This window comes from Phaethon lepturus, unplaced genomic scaffold (assembly GCF_000687285.1).
Source record: "Phaethon lepturus isolate BGI_N335 unplaced genomic scaffold, ASM68728v1 scaffold9075, whole genome shotgun sequence".
Taxonomy (NCBI): Eukaryota; Metazoa; Chordata; class Aves; order Phaethontiformes; family Phaethontidae; genus Phaethon; species Phaethon lepturus.
In genome coordinates, this window is record NW_010542619.1 from 12,709 (window position 1) to 27,224 (window position 14,516).

Sequence of the window (14,516 nt, forward strand, 5' to 3'; positions counted from 1 at the left end):
GAGGGTCCGTCCCCCCACCTCACCCCCGTGTGCTGGGCGCTGCCCCGTGGACTCCAGCCTTGGCAGGGCAGGCCCACCCACCGCCTGTCCTCTTCTCGGGCCCTCTTTCTCCCGAGATCCCTGGCACAGCCCATCCCTTCATTAGTGCTTCCGACCTGCGCTTTCCTCGCTACCTCCTGCTTCTCCCCGCCGATTAACCCAGTGATGCTCCCCAAGCCGGGATCAGCAGGGCCTCGGCGACACCCCCACCCCCGAGCCCCCTCGGTAATCCGCCAGGATTATCAGGATCCAGTTCTCGGGCCCTCTTTCTCCCGAGATCCCTGGCACAGCCCATCCCTTCATTAGTGCTTCCGACCTGCGCTTTCCTCGCTACCTCCTGCTTCTCCCCGCCGATTAACCCAGTGATGCTCCCCAAGCCGGGATCAGCAGGGCCTCGGCGACACCCCCACCCCCGAGCCCCCTCGGTAATCCGCCAGGATTATCAGGATCCAGCTGCTGGGCTGCCGCTCTTTGCCAGGCAGCGCCCTGGGGGTGCCCGGTCCCCCTGCAGCTCTCAGAAGCGGCGCGTTGCCGAGCGGCACGGTGCATTGTGGGATAGCCGTGGGAGGTGTAGTTGTGCCACAGGGAGCCGTAAGCGTAGCAAAGCTGATCGGGATCCGCACAGGCGAGGCTTCAGGCTGCAATGGCTTCATCAAAATTGCTGCTTGGCCTCTAGAAACTGTAGTCTCTGTAGCATAGTTAATGATACTTTGACAGACTGTTTGAAATGCTTGTGTGGATGGGGAGTGTGTTTGTGTATCCACTACAAGATTAGATTCCATCTTTGTGCGGCAGATGTCTCCAGTGTAGGCTGGGCCATTTACTCTAGTGCTGCTGTTGGTAGTTAGCTGGCTTCTCCTTTGGTAGCTTTTCATCTTCCTTTTTGCCATAGTCTCTTAATGCTTCTGAAGATCTTGTCCGTAGGTTTCTCTCCATCTCTGTTGGCTAAGTGTGCTCTTTTTTTTGTTGCTGTTTTGATGTTTGGGTTTTTTTAATTTAATGGTCATTGGGGAATCTTAGGTTTTAACTCTGCATGTCTACACTTACACGTCTAGAGTAGTATTTTGAAAGTTATATGCTAACATATACTAGCAAAACATTCAGACACATATTTAAATTCTAGTCTAGACAAGGCCTTGGCTTTGCGCTTTCATTCATGTTACCCCGTGTATTTGGAACAGTATTATGCTGCTTAATATGCCAAGCACCTCCTTTCTCCTTTTTTAAATCCCTCCTTAACTCTCATTGCTTCCAGGAATTCTTCCTGCTTTTATTTGCTGAACAATAATCCCTCTGCAGCTCTGTAAGAATTTTTGTGCCTTGCATTCTCTTGTTTGTCATGTTTAGCTTACTTCATAAGACTTCTGAGGTAGCTAACTAGACTTTGATAGCTAACTAGACTGGATAAACTGAATAAACTTAAATCGCTATATATATGCTGTTCAGTAGTCTAGATGAAATAACAGAAAAATTTTCACCTATAAAACTAATCCACCAAATATTCAAGCCAGAGCCTGGAGTTCTGGAAAGTTAATTAGATGTTTGAGATTCCTGTTTATTTCAGGTGCTGTGGCACAAAATGCCTAAACAGTTAATGCTGTTGTAGGGTAAGCAGTTCTGTATGGAAGTGACTTGCTTATTAGGATAAATACAAGTTTTCAGAGATGGTGTAATCATCAGTACAGAGTTTCCTAATCAATTTCATTAGTTCATGTCATTAACAGTTTTAACTAATTCTGGCTTAAATGCTGATACATATATTTCTGGTTTTCCTTTGACCTCTTTTTATGCTCATTAAAAAGAACCACTCATCAAGCCCTTCTCCAGCACTCTAACTGAATGCTTTCAACATAGCTAAATTAATGCTTTTTGAAAGTGCAAGGTTAGTCTTGTTCTGTGGCTGTTGTTTTATGGGTACTGTTAGTCTTCTGTATTATTCTTGACATATTTTAATAAATGCTCATAATAATCTTCCTGTTTCTTTTAGCTAGTGTGCTTTGGCTGTGTGAGAGCGCAGCTGTAGGATTTTTAGCTAGGTAACAAAATGGGACACCAGTCCCAGCTCTGCAGTTGTCTGGACACAAAAATGAAAGAGGCAGAAGTGGAGGTTTGGTCTTTCATATCTTCTTTTTTTAACAGTTTTCTCCACTGAAAGGCCATGACTGTAAATAATGTTAAGATTGTAGGGTTAGATCAGGAAACACTAATATAAAGCTGTATGATGAAATCAAATTGCGTTGTAATTTGAATTTGTGATGTTAGCCTTTTGAGTACTACAACAAATTCCAGATACCTACTTTTAGACTTCAGAATACTGGACAGTACATTTCAGAAAGCATATGAACACTGTAGCCTTCTAGCTTACTTTGAATTTTAAAAAGCTAACAGCAAGAATATTTTTTCAGTACATTAACTTTAACATTTCTCTTGCCACTCTGTCATCTTTAAAAAAAAAAAAAAAAACGCACAATGGAAAAAAGAAAACCTTAAAAAATACTTAAAGGAGGAACTGTATTAAAAAATTAGACAAGCTGTTTCCTTTTAGGGGAGATTTTGAAAAAGTGAATCAAACCCGTAACAAGAAGCTAGTTTCAGCTTTCGCTACATAATGGGCTGCTTCTTGGTAATACATGTTTACAAGTACAAATGCTCTCCTTTCCATGGGCTGTTATCTTTCTGTGCTCAGTATTGTGATGATGATGTGCTTAAAAAGTAAAGGCCATCAAGTGCAGCAGTTCTGTTAATAGATTAAAGAAGAGGCAGTGATGTTAAAAAGTAATTTGACTGGTAAGTATTCTTGCTGGCAGTTAATCAACTTTGAAACTGGTGGCTTTGAACTGAGATTGGTACTGGTGCTTGTACAACCTAAAATCCAAGCCTACACTCCCACATTGCTGCCCAGAATTCTTGAAATCACCTGTAGTCCCACGTTTCCTTTGTATCAGGACATGTTATTGTATTACAAAAGATGCTTTAGCAGACCTGCTCAGTCCTAAAGCTAGGAAGTCTGTTTCTGTTCCTCTTTGTCTTCAAAGGGTCCCCAAAATACCAAAGTTGTTGATGAATTTTGTTTAAATGTAGTATGTATTTAGCACAGCTGAACTCAGACCCTTTACATAAGTTTGTAAATGTGAGCTGGAAGATGGATTTTGGAAATTGGTTCCTTAGCTGTTTATGTAGAAAGTAAAATCCAGCATAAAACAGGTTAGGACCAATACTGTTATATTAGGACATCTAACCTGAGTGGATTTCTGTGCAGTAATGAGGGTTTTTTTTTTCAGCAACACAAATACTTTTAGTGATACTGTATCACATCTTACAATGTCTGAAACTCTTTTTTTTTTTCCCCAGGCTTAACACAAGGCCAGTGTTTGGAGGCGTAAGATCTCGCATTGGGATCCAGCAAAATCTTCTAAATAGATCATCACCAGCTGTCAGCTTCCAGCGGACGTTTGATGCCCGACAGAAGATAGGACTCACTGATGCCCGACACAAACTGGGGGTTAAAGATGCCCGTGAAAAACTGGTTCAAAAGGACGCTCGGTTCAAAATCAAAGGGAAGGTGCAGGATGCTCGAGAAATGTTGAATTCCCGTAAGCAGCAAAGTGTTGCGGCTGAAAAGGTGACCAAAGTGGTGGATGCCAGAGAGAAGATCAGCTTAAAAAGGAGTGCTCCAGCTGCTATCAGCCCAACTGTGGGGACAGTAAATCCAGCCATGAAAATCACCAAAACTATCCAAGTAGGTCAAGCAAGCCACTTCTGAGCCCCTCAGTTACTCTACAGCAGTCCAGTAGAAATGATAATGCATGAATATGTTCACATGTTTACAATAGAAGTGATGGTGTCACAGTTCAGTCCAGCCTGCAAGGCAGGTTTTACAGCCTTCTGGGTGTTCTTGCAGCTCCTTGGGGCTTTTTGTAGAATCCCAGCTTTCATTTGAATTTTGAGCCCCATAAAGACTAAAGCAGCACTCCTGTCAGCATTAAAGTAGTTGTCTTGAATGGTTAAGTAGTCTCTGTTTCCCACCTAAATGCAAAGAAAACGTATGCATTTTTTGTCATTCTTATACCACCCTTCTTTGCAAGTCTGACGTGGTGGATTATCCTGTTTAGATAACTGGTTTATCCTAGTGGTGGAATAACAGTTTAGAATATACAGCTATGTTTGTATCTAAGAAGATCTAAAATTCAATGAGCCTGTCTGCAGTTTCTCTGTTTCTACTTGTCTGGTTTTCAGGAAAGCTCCTTTCTAGGGAGTTGCCTGATAACATGATGCATTCCTCCTGAGACTCAAGATTTATTTCATTTGCAGTATAATCAGTTGATCACCCTAGCCTGTCATTTCCTCTGACAGTTTTCTAATTTCACTTTGCTGTGTGTGCAGTAACTTGATTCTTAGTAGACTTGTCTGAGACACAACTACTGTTGAACTATGTGTGTGTTAGGTACAGTGGGTAGAGTCAGAAAAGAAGTTTCCAGATTGTCAGGGTTGTTTGAGGAGTGGTTTTGTTCCTCACCTCTACAAGCATGTAACTGAAGTTCCTAGCCTACCTCCTTCATTTTCCACCTCCCAAAGATCAACAGTGTGCTTACACATACACAGAAAATCTCCTCATCAGTTTGAAAGCCTAGATGAGTCTGCTTTCTGTTCAGCTGTGGATTTTGGTCAAGTCCATCAAGCATATTTCTTTAAATTAGCCTAGGAAATTTCCCATTACTTTGCAGGTTTCCTGCCAGGCTGACCTAAGAAAGAGAAAGGACTCTTGTAGCAGTAAGAAGGGCTAATTGCAGAGCAATAGAGCAGTCTGTTCAATAGTCTTGAATTAGTAGGGTAAAGAGTATTCATGCTGTCCTTCTAAGCCAAACCACCATCAGCCTTAGGAGTTGAACATTGTCTACAAAGTTTTGTAGGAGTTAAAATAGTTTCCAGAGACTTGGTACAGCAGCAGTTTACTCTGACATGATTTTTTTCTTTTTTTTGTATGACTTGGTCTAACCTGTTGTACTTTCTGTTTGTTAGACCACATAGTGCAAGATAAAATACTGTAGAATATAATGGCAATTAAGACTGTAGACAAAACCATGCACATGAGCAATTACCTAATTTTTTTAAAAGATTTATACTGATATTCCAAATTGTGCATGGTCCTCTTCTCTCTTCCAAACATGGGAGCAGAATCCAACTAAGGCATCTTGATCTGAGATGCAGCGCACAGCTCTGATGACCTGTATTGTGGCCTTGTTTCTCATAAATGAAGGAAAAAAGTCTTTGAAACCCATAGAATATCCATAGCTTTGCTGGATGTTTCCATAGGACAGGTACCTTTTTTTTCTGAATTGCTTAGCAAATTGAAACATGCGGGTGCTGTGGTGTAAGTTACAGTCCAGAGAGTTGCAAATCTGAGGATTTTCCTTCCTGTATGCAGTATTTTTGTAACAAGACACATTCTTTTCTGTAATGGACAGCTTCCAGCTTTTTCAAAAACCAAAAGGGCATTTTTGAGGGAGTTGCTGCTTGATTTCAGTTGCTGATTAGTACAGCTACATTCCCTGACTACTTCTGTTGTGGTTTCCCTGTTTCATGGGTAACAGACTCCAGAAGGGTCAGCTATGCTACCCCGTGCATCATTTTATTCTACTGCAGCCTACTCCAGCGGTAATGTGAAGGGACAGTGTATACCACTTTGAAATGGAAGTGAATTAAATTGTGTTGTTTCCCAGCTTCTTGAGTTTGATGGAAAAAGGTGTCTTTGGTTCCCTGTGGTATGAAAGAAGAGAAGCTTACTTGCTGATTTAACCCATTCATGGTTTCATACTGGCAGAAATGTAGATCTAGTCAGTGCTGGCAGGACTGGAGTTAAGTCCCTTTCCCACTAATCTTGGACTAAAACTCAAGTAATTTGAATTAGTTTCTTTCTGTGGCCTTAGGTTTTAATTTCCTTGATTAAGTGAAGCCATCTCATACTGAACATCTTACAGGAAACATAGATGTTGTCTAGTAGCATATTGTGATGATAATGTTTCAAGAGCAGGAGAGTGAGATTTGAGTGGTCTCAGGATATCAACTAAGAGCTCCAATCTTGTGAAATGGGAATCTTGTGGACTCTTGTGTTTTAATGCTTTGATTCTTTCCCTCTAACTGTAGCAGAAGGCTCCAGTTCCTGGACACTCTCATCCAGCAGGATCAATGTGGTGAACAACCATACACACAAACAGGTGTGTGCCTACTCTGTGCTCTTTGTTACCTTTGTGCAAGGGAAAGGAAGGTGTCCATAAACATTGGCAGGTGCAGAGAAAACTTCAAGTAGGAAACAAAGGTGGAGTGTTTGCAAGTTCTCTAACAGCTTAGCTCCCTATTCTCATGTGATTAAGACACTTTTATGGTAACTAAGATTTTCATGTGGTCTAAATGATCTTGATTCCTTATGTGTTATATGAATGTGAAGTAGCTATTCCTGGTTTTTATCTGTAAGCGCTAACATTTTTCCTTCTAGAGACTGTGACCTTTAGCTCAGATGTTTCTCTGTAATTCTCAGTGGCATGACATCAGATCAAGTTGTCTGTTGTTTTGATTTACCATCCTTCCAGCCTCTTCAGAGAATGGGTATGATTGTACATAGTCAAATGTTCTGCAGTGAAGTGAGAAAGGGTATAATCTTCCTGTGAAATCCCAGCTGTGGGTCCCTGCTGGAAACCTGGTAGTGAATTATGTTAACTGGTATTCTGATGTACTATCAAAGTTGCCATATCCCTTATCAAGCAGACTTTGAGGAAAACTCTGGAATTTGTGCTCGCTTTTCTGGGATCAATTTTAAAGGCTTTTGTCACCAACCCCAGACATTCAGCCACCTTACCACCATGGGTGCTTTCAGAGAGGAATTGCACATTTTTATTAATTACTTTATTGTATGTGAATACATAAAGTATTACATGAAATAGTGGAAAACTGACATGGAGAATATCATGTCCTGGGGTTTTTTTTGCCTTGATTATGGTAGCTATTTGTGTATGTTACCTCTGCATCGAACTGCTGCCCTCACTTGTCCCATATGCTCTCTCACTTAAGGAATTGTCTTCATTATTCTGACCTCATCACTATGTCTTTAATTCATCTCATTTGTCTAAAAGTCAAGTCCATTGTCCTGATGGCTAGCATTTTTTCCAGTTCTTTTCTTTTCTGCACAATTCTCCTCTGTTCTACCATCCCTTTTGTTGTTTTTTCCTTCATAGCATTTCTGTGACTGGAACAACTTTACTGTTTGTAAATCAGAATCTTTCTGACTATGAAAACGTAATTGTTTTGCAAGCTCTCATTGCTAATCCCCCCATTTTTCCTCACCTTTCTACTGAATTAATGGGAAGCTGTTTTGAGTTGTGACTACTTAACGTTCTGGGCAGCACCATGTGTGTATACACTCTTTCTTAACATTATTTAGAGTCTATGAAAATACGTTTGTGTAGGAGTTCGCTTCAGTATTTTAAGGCAGGGCTATGGGTTTCAGGTTGAACTGGGAAACTAATTATTCATTCAGTAAACCTCTTAGTGCAGTGTTTTCTAAAGCCAGATGGATATGTGCTGTGCTGGGGAAAGCAGGCTATTCAAAAGGAACGTTTGGTTCGGATGTATTTGGCAGGCATCTGCTTAATTTTAAAAAAATCCTATGCACAGGCTTCAACTTTAAAGGTAATGGTGTGCTGAAAAGTAAGACACTGAGGCTTTATTCCATGAATGTGGTTTCATTAGTCCTGATGAGGTTCCAGGAATTAGAGATGTGTGTGTAGTTTCAGTACACCTAGGGAAACAGCTTTACTGTGGCATTTCCAGAAAAGAAGTTTGATAGTTTTCACATGGATGTTGTGAAATGGAGTTGCGTACTTTCAGCTCTACCCAAGCTGCAAGGGCAGGAGTAAAGTCCAATATAGTCACATCCATTACCTGAAGAAGGCTGAAAGCAGGGGAAAACTATTAATTTTGGAAATGTCTAGATTAAATCTACCTGCTTATAAACTGTTACCTTGCCTCTTCAGGGTCTGTATGACATGGAAGATGATGATGAAAGTGTCTCTCCCCTTACTAGCAAACAGATGAAAATCACCACCACAAACAGTTTCCTGCACAACGCGGTAAGGGATTATCTGAACAGTCCCCACCACGCCATGCTCACATTGGGTGGATGCACAGGCTGCGGCTTTACAGGGCTTATGTTCTTTTAAAGTATGTAAATGATGTTTTCTCCTGAAATGTTTGCTCTTTACCCCACCTTTCCCTTTATGCCAATGCTTCTAGTGTTATTTTTGGGACCGAGTCCCTTTTAGGCTAACTGTGGTTTTAGAGGCCTTTTGCAGACAGAATATGCGCTTTCTCCCTTGCTGGCAGGTTGCTGCATGTTAGCTCTTGACTTTCTTCTTGTTGCAGAAGTGCTTTGAACATGTCTCATTATTGTTTGAGCAGGCAGCAAGGGAAGCTTTCTGCTGCTTCTAGAGGCTGGACATCAAAGCAGCAAATCTATTGCCATGCAAGATCTTAGTTGGCAGCTTGTTGGGCAGTACTGGTGCTCTGGAGAAGATGGAATTTCAACACAGACAAATGCGAGGCTTTGCTCTTGGGATGGATAACCCTCTGCAACTTAAGCTAAGAACTGACTGCCTAGAAAACGGCTTTGTAGGAAAGAGCCTGGGGTTCTTGCTGGGTGATAGACTTAGAATGAGTCAGCAGCCCATCCTTGCACAAGGAAGGCTAACTGTAGATTGTATATTAGTAAGATCATAGCTAGCAAATCAAGGAAGATGATTATTGCCATCTGTTTTTTGACATTTTGAGAATGCACCTGGAGTACTGTGCCTGTCTTTGGGTTCTGCAATACAAAACAGACTGGAAGTAGTATGACAGAGTGGTCGGGGGCTGAGGAGGGAGTGAGCGCGCAGTGTCTCTTAAGGCTGAGAAGGCTGTAGTGAGATCTGTCCAGGCACTTTTACTGCCTACTAGGTGGTTGTGGAAAAGGCAAAACCCAGGTCCTTTTCAGGAGTGAACAGGGAGAAGATGAACCAACAAATGTGTTCCAGCAGAAGAAACTAGTTAGATACAGGGGGAGAGTTGTGCGGTTCTCAGGATATTGGTCAGCCTCTGGCGCAGGGACCCAGAGAGGTTTTGAAATTGCCATTCTTGGAGATATTCAGACTTCAACTGGATGAGGCCCTGAGCTAACCTGGTGTGACTTTGAAGTTATCCCTGTTTCAGACATGAGGGCTGGACAGCCTGAATTATTCTGTGGTTCTAAGAAAGCAAATTAATGCAGTTTTACCATCACACAGGCAGTTTAGTGCAATGATTATCCCATGTTTTGTTTTTTTCTCATGTGGATGTTCAGAATAGAGCTCCTAGCCATTTGTGATGCTTAAAATCAGCCCTCTGTTTTTTTTTTTCAGGAGTAAATGTGTTATCTCCAGTGTTCACAACAGCTGCCAAGCACAATTTTTATTCTGGCTTTTAAACTCCCCAGGTAGTTCCAACTAGAAAGGTTATGCGCCATGTCTTCGTGTTCCCTAGCTTGGTGTTTCTGAATAAGTATTGCTGTTTGTACTAGGGCAGATCAATCTCATTGTTAATGAGCAATCTTGGTGTACGCTTTTTGAAGTACTTGAAAATCTTTGGTTTCAAGTTCAAATCGCACTGGTAAAGTTCATTTGAGAAGCATATGAAGCCAGAAAGTGCTTGTCAGTGAGGGAAGTTCTCTTTTGGGATAAACATATGCCCAGAAAGCGTAGTTGATTTTTGTCTCAAAGTGGAAAGTCTGCAGCACTGTATGGTTTTGACACTGGGAAGGACATACAGTTCTTGGTGCATGCTAGTAACACTTTCTTGCTGTTGGTGCTTGGAGGGATGACTTTTGCAGCCTGTGGCTCTCAGACTTCATTCTTTCTTCCTGTAGGCTGGGCTGAGTGGCAATAAGTTCTCTCTGTCTAAGACTGTTCCCCTGACTAAAGTGGTCCAGAATGATACATACACAGCTCCACCTGCACCTCCCTCTCCTATGCGGACGAAGGCCTTGACAAACATGTCCCGGACTTTAGTGACAAAGGAAGAGCCTCCAAAAGAACCAGCACCTGTTGAGGTGAGCTCAGGGAAGTGGGAGATGCTCTTTATAGAAGTTGCTGAAACTTGCTGTTCATTGGTTAGGCAAGCAGCTCATTTCTGCCTGCCTTCCCCCATTATTTCTGGGAGTCCATCAAGCTTATTCTAATAACAGCAACCCATGTCCCAAGAATTAGTCAGGTTTCAAAACATCCTTTCCTTCAGTGTTTAAGAGAGTCTGAATTCTCAGTTAGTGCATCTTGCCTCTCTCAACCTCTTTATCTAGCATGGGAGCACATGATCCTGGAGGAATCCATGTTACAGGGAGGTGGCAGTTGTTTGAATATCCCTTGGAGGCTTCCATGTCCCTAGGAATAATGTTTTAACACTATTAGTTGCATTGTCATCTGTCTGCTCCTGTTAGCAAGGAGAAAAACAGGATTCTTCCAGATGCAGCTTCTTGCTGTATCTGTACACAAGACCTCTTGGGCAATTTGTAGACAACCTACCTGGAACTGCTTTGCCAAACTGCCTGATGTTGGGTAGAGATGACCCACCAGGTGTTCCCAAGCAGGTTGAGTTCAGCATGCTCTTGAAGGGCAGGAGCCACATTTTGGGTTTTGCTGGCTGGTGTAGAGTGCAGCAGAGAGATGTGCTTTGGAGTGTGGGCATGACCAGAGAGTACTGTGTGTGCAGATTAAGTTAGGAATACATGGGAATGAAAGAAAAAAGTTACTTCAGAGATAAATTAGCATGGAAGAGGGGCTCCTTTTCATCATCAGATGAGCTGGGCTTTTGTATGCATTAGTACTTCCTGTTACTAGCCATAGCTCTTGCCTTTGTGTGTGTACAGACTTTCCCAGGCATCCCTTTAGTGACTTTTTTTAATGCTTTCTCTGCTGTGCTGTCTTGCCTGCTGCATTTCTAACCTTTATGTGGTGCATTCATTTGTGTTGGCAGCTGGCATTCAGTCCTTTGGAAGGCACAAAGATGACCGTAAACAATCTGCATCCTCGAGTCACAGAGGAAGACATTGTTGTGAGTGTTGCTTACTGCTGAACTGTGGATGAGTGACACTTCCTTCCCTTAACCTACCTCTTTTGATAAATCACTTGATCTATGGTGAATGCAGTGAGGAGGGGTATGACATGGGTTTGCTTTCCTTACAAAAACTTGGAGAGCTCCTGATTTTTTTTCTGTTTTGATTTTTGTTCACTCTTTTTAAAAAGTGTGCCTAAGAAGTTGGGACAAAATACCATTTCTAGGCTGTACTGAATACCTGGCATCATTTAGAAGAGTTCATGCCAAATCATGCTGGTGGTGTCCTTGTATTTATGCCCCCAGCAAAATTATCTAGGTGCTGCTATTCTCAGCAGGCTGAGAATGAGCCTGGTCTTCATGTGTGACAAACAGTATAGAGTACTGGCCTTGAACCTTTCTGCTTGTGTTGGTAGCAGTATAGAGCTTTGTGCAACATCTATGACTGATGCCAACTACTCATACATAGCAAACACAAAATAAGACAGGTGGCAAGATTCTGACACGTATTTACTAAGAAGGATGGGTGGTACAATTAGGAAATGAAGCCCTTCTCACTCAAGTGTCATTGGCTGAAGTGATACCTTTGATGTGACCATGGTCATGACTAACTCTCTGCCCTCAGGAGTTATTCTGTGTGTGTGGTGCTCTGAAGCGAGCCCGGCTGGTGCACCCTGGAGTGGCTGAGGTAGTATTTGTGAAGAAAGAAGATGCTATCACAGCGTATAAGAAATACAATAACAGGTGCTTAGATGGTAAGTTTGAGGCCAGAGTTGCATTTAGGATAGATAAATCAACAAAGACTTTCCTACCTCAGCATAGAATTTAAAAGCATTTCAGATGCTCATGCTACCAAGAGAGAGGAGATGCCAGAAAATCAGTTCAAGAGTTAAACAATGTAATCACTTCTATGTAACTAGCTGAATATATGCACAGTTTATTTAAGGGAAATTAAAATAGATTTCCTAAAAAGAGAATGCTCAAAGCTAAGAGGTGGGTTCCCTGGTCTAACTTCCAGATTAAATTCCTTTTGTTTCTAAACCAGTACCAAGAGCTAGATAGTCCTTAGGAAGGCTTTATCTGCTTACAGAATAGCTGTTTGCAAAGCATAAGTAAAACTAATATTTGCAAAACTGTCAGGCATAGTCAGAGACATTTTGAATCAGACCTGTAAAACAATTAGTATTGGCTTCTCCATAAATTTTGAACAGTGCAATTGTTAATCTGGATCTACCTGCAATGATGTTATAAGCTGAAATTAGCTGTTAATTTTTAGCTGCAAATAGAGGCTTTTTCTAGATGAGTGACATGTTACTAATGTCAGATGAGGAGCAGACATCTGAGAATGGGAGATTCTCTTGTGTCTCTGCTAAGGGTTTTGTACATATATGTAATTTCTTAATTAGTGTGAGTCTTCATAATGTACTGAGTGTTTCAGTGGCTATTCCACTGTTGTGATTTTGGAACAAAAGATGTATCAGGTGTTCTTTCTCATGTTTTCCCCAGCGTTTGGAACTCTATTGCTTGCACTGATGTGTGAGACTTCTGGGGTCTTGCCTTACCACGATTCTCATATAAGGACTTTTTTATTATGTTTGTTTAGGTCAACCAATGAAATGCAACCTCCATATGAATGGGAATGTCATCACCTCAGACCAGCCTATATTGCTGTAAGTGTCCTTTGGGTGGGGGGAAGAACCAAACACATTTGCAGGTTCTGTTTTGAGGAGAACCTGAGGGGAGGGGAGGAAAACTGTTGGCAAATTATTGTCCCATGAGTATTCTCCTTCTGTTCTTCTCTGTGGTGCTCTATGTTGAGCTGAGTGCAGTATAGCTTGACTCCATAGCATTCCCAGGCCAGAGGCTCAAAATTAGTCTGAGATGAGGACATTTTCTTGTGAGGAAAACATATTTAAAACCTCTATCTCTAATATTAGGGAGGGGGCAACACTGAGAACAGTAAATGCAGACATAATGTTAAATTTTATTTCATAATGAGGTTAAATACTGCTTTTTTTAATCCTCCAGCCGATTGAGTGATACTCCTTCAGTGAAGAAGGAAGGGGAACCACGCCGGTCAAGTGCAAGCACCTCCTCAAATCCCCCAGCTGAAGTGGACCCTGACACTATCTTGAAGGCACTCTTCAAATCTTCAGGGGTCTCTGCCTCTGTGCAGCCCACAGAATTCAAAATTAAACTCTGAGAAGAGGGAGCAAGCACTGGACTGGAAAACTCATTTAAGTTGGGGAATGAGAAAAGTGCAGGAGTGCAGATGTTATTTGCATTTGCCTGCCTTGAAATTTTTTGTTTTCTATGATCGCTACCTTACTGTACAAATAGTGTTTCCTCTTGTGTGTGTACTTTCTGTTTTCATAGTTGGAGTTTTCTTCTATGATTTTTTTTTTTCCAAAAAAATAACCTCCCCCTTCTGCCAGTAATGTATTACCAAGCATATACCATGTAATTCCCTCCTTTACTCCAAAGTCCCTAGTGGCCATTAAAAGTGCACATAGACTTTGAGGGAAGGAGTGGTGATCTCCTTCTTTTTTCTTCTGACCGACCTTTAACTAAAAGGCGCATCTCCTTGATTATCAACAGGCAAGAACACTGCATTGTTTCTGAAATTGCTGCACTGGGTACAAAGTCAGGTGTGGCTCCATACAGGAAGCACCATCTTGCATCTTTGACTTGTATGCATTTGGTGGCATACTACTTCATTCTGGCTGTTGGATATTTTTCTGCTCAGCAGCTGTGACATTGAGAAGAAGTGTGGAAAAACTGGGCTTCCTGCTGTGTGTACCAGCCAACAGAGGCATCAGGCAGAAAGGACATATGCACAAGTGCACCACCCATTGTGCTGTGGGAGGGATGCTTCAACTCTGGTAATGCAGAGAGGTGGGGGGAAACAAAAGGCTCTGGTACTTGTACAATGAATGTATTAGCCCTGTAGGTCAGGCTCAGTTGCTTTCTTCTTTCTCGACTGAAAAATAAGAACCAGTCTTGTGTTCAGAGCTAGAGGAAATCGAGGTGTTTCACTCCCATTAGACTGTATTGCATCCTCCTGCTGATGCAGGGACATACATTTTTGTTTTCTTACCTTCTAACTTACCCAATCTCCTATAAAAAGGAAGGAGATGGGGCCTTTCAGATACTAATATACAGGAAGCAGTCTTTTCTTGCACCTGAGAACTCACTTCTTGGAGAGGTGCCATTTGGGCAATGTTTGGCTGCTGTGCAGGCATGCTGCTTGCATGCATGGATTTGGAGGGTGATTGCTGCACTTCATGGCTTCAGGGAGAGGTTTTGGAGAGGAGACCAGTTAGTGCTGTATGGGGCACATAGGAGAGGAGTGTTGAAACAAGTCCCAT

At 42.0% G+C, this 14,516-nt stretch overlaps 1 protein-coding gene across 1 annotated transcript in view; it reads left to right on the forward strand.

The window, feature by feature from the left end:
* POLDIP3 (polymerase (DNA-directed), delta interacting protein 3) overlaps positions 1 to 13,673 on the forward strand; it is a gene marked incomplete at its 5' end in the record, with an annotated part of 23,176 nt that extends 9,503 nt beyond the window's left edge. The window contains 9 exon segments of the mRNA XM_010288083.1: positions 3,391 to 3,778; positions 6,184 to 6,220; positions 6,223 to 6,254; positions 8,067 to 8,162; positions 9,968 to 10,150; positions 11,071 to 11,148; positions 11,774 to 11,903; positions 12,752 to 12,818; positions 13,177 to 13,673. Coding sequence (XP_010286385.1) covers positions 3,391 to 3,778; positions 6,184 to 6,220; positions 6,223 to 6,254; positions 8,067 to 8,162; positions 9,968 to 10,150; positions 11,071 to 11,148; positions 11,774 to 11,903; positions 12,752 to 12,818; positions 13,177 to 13,351 — 1,186 coding nt within the window.
* Positions 13,674 to 14,516: the final 843 nt, after the last annotated feature.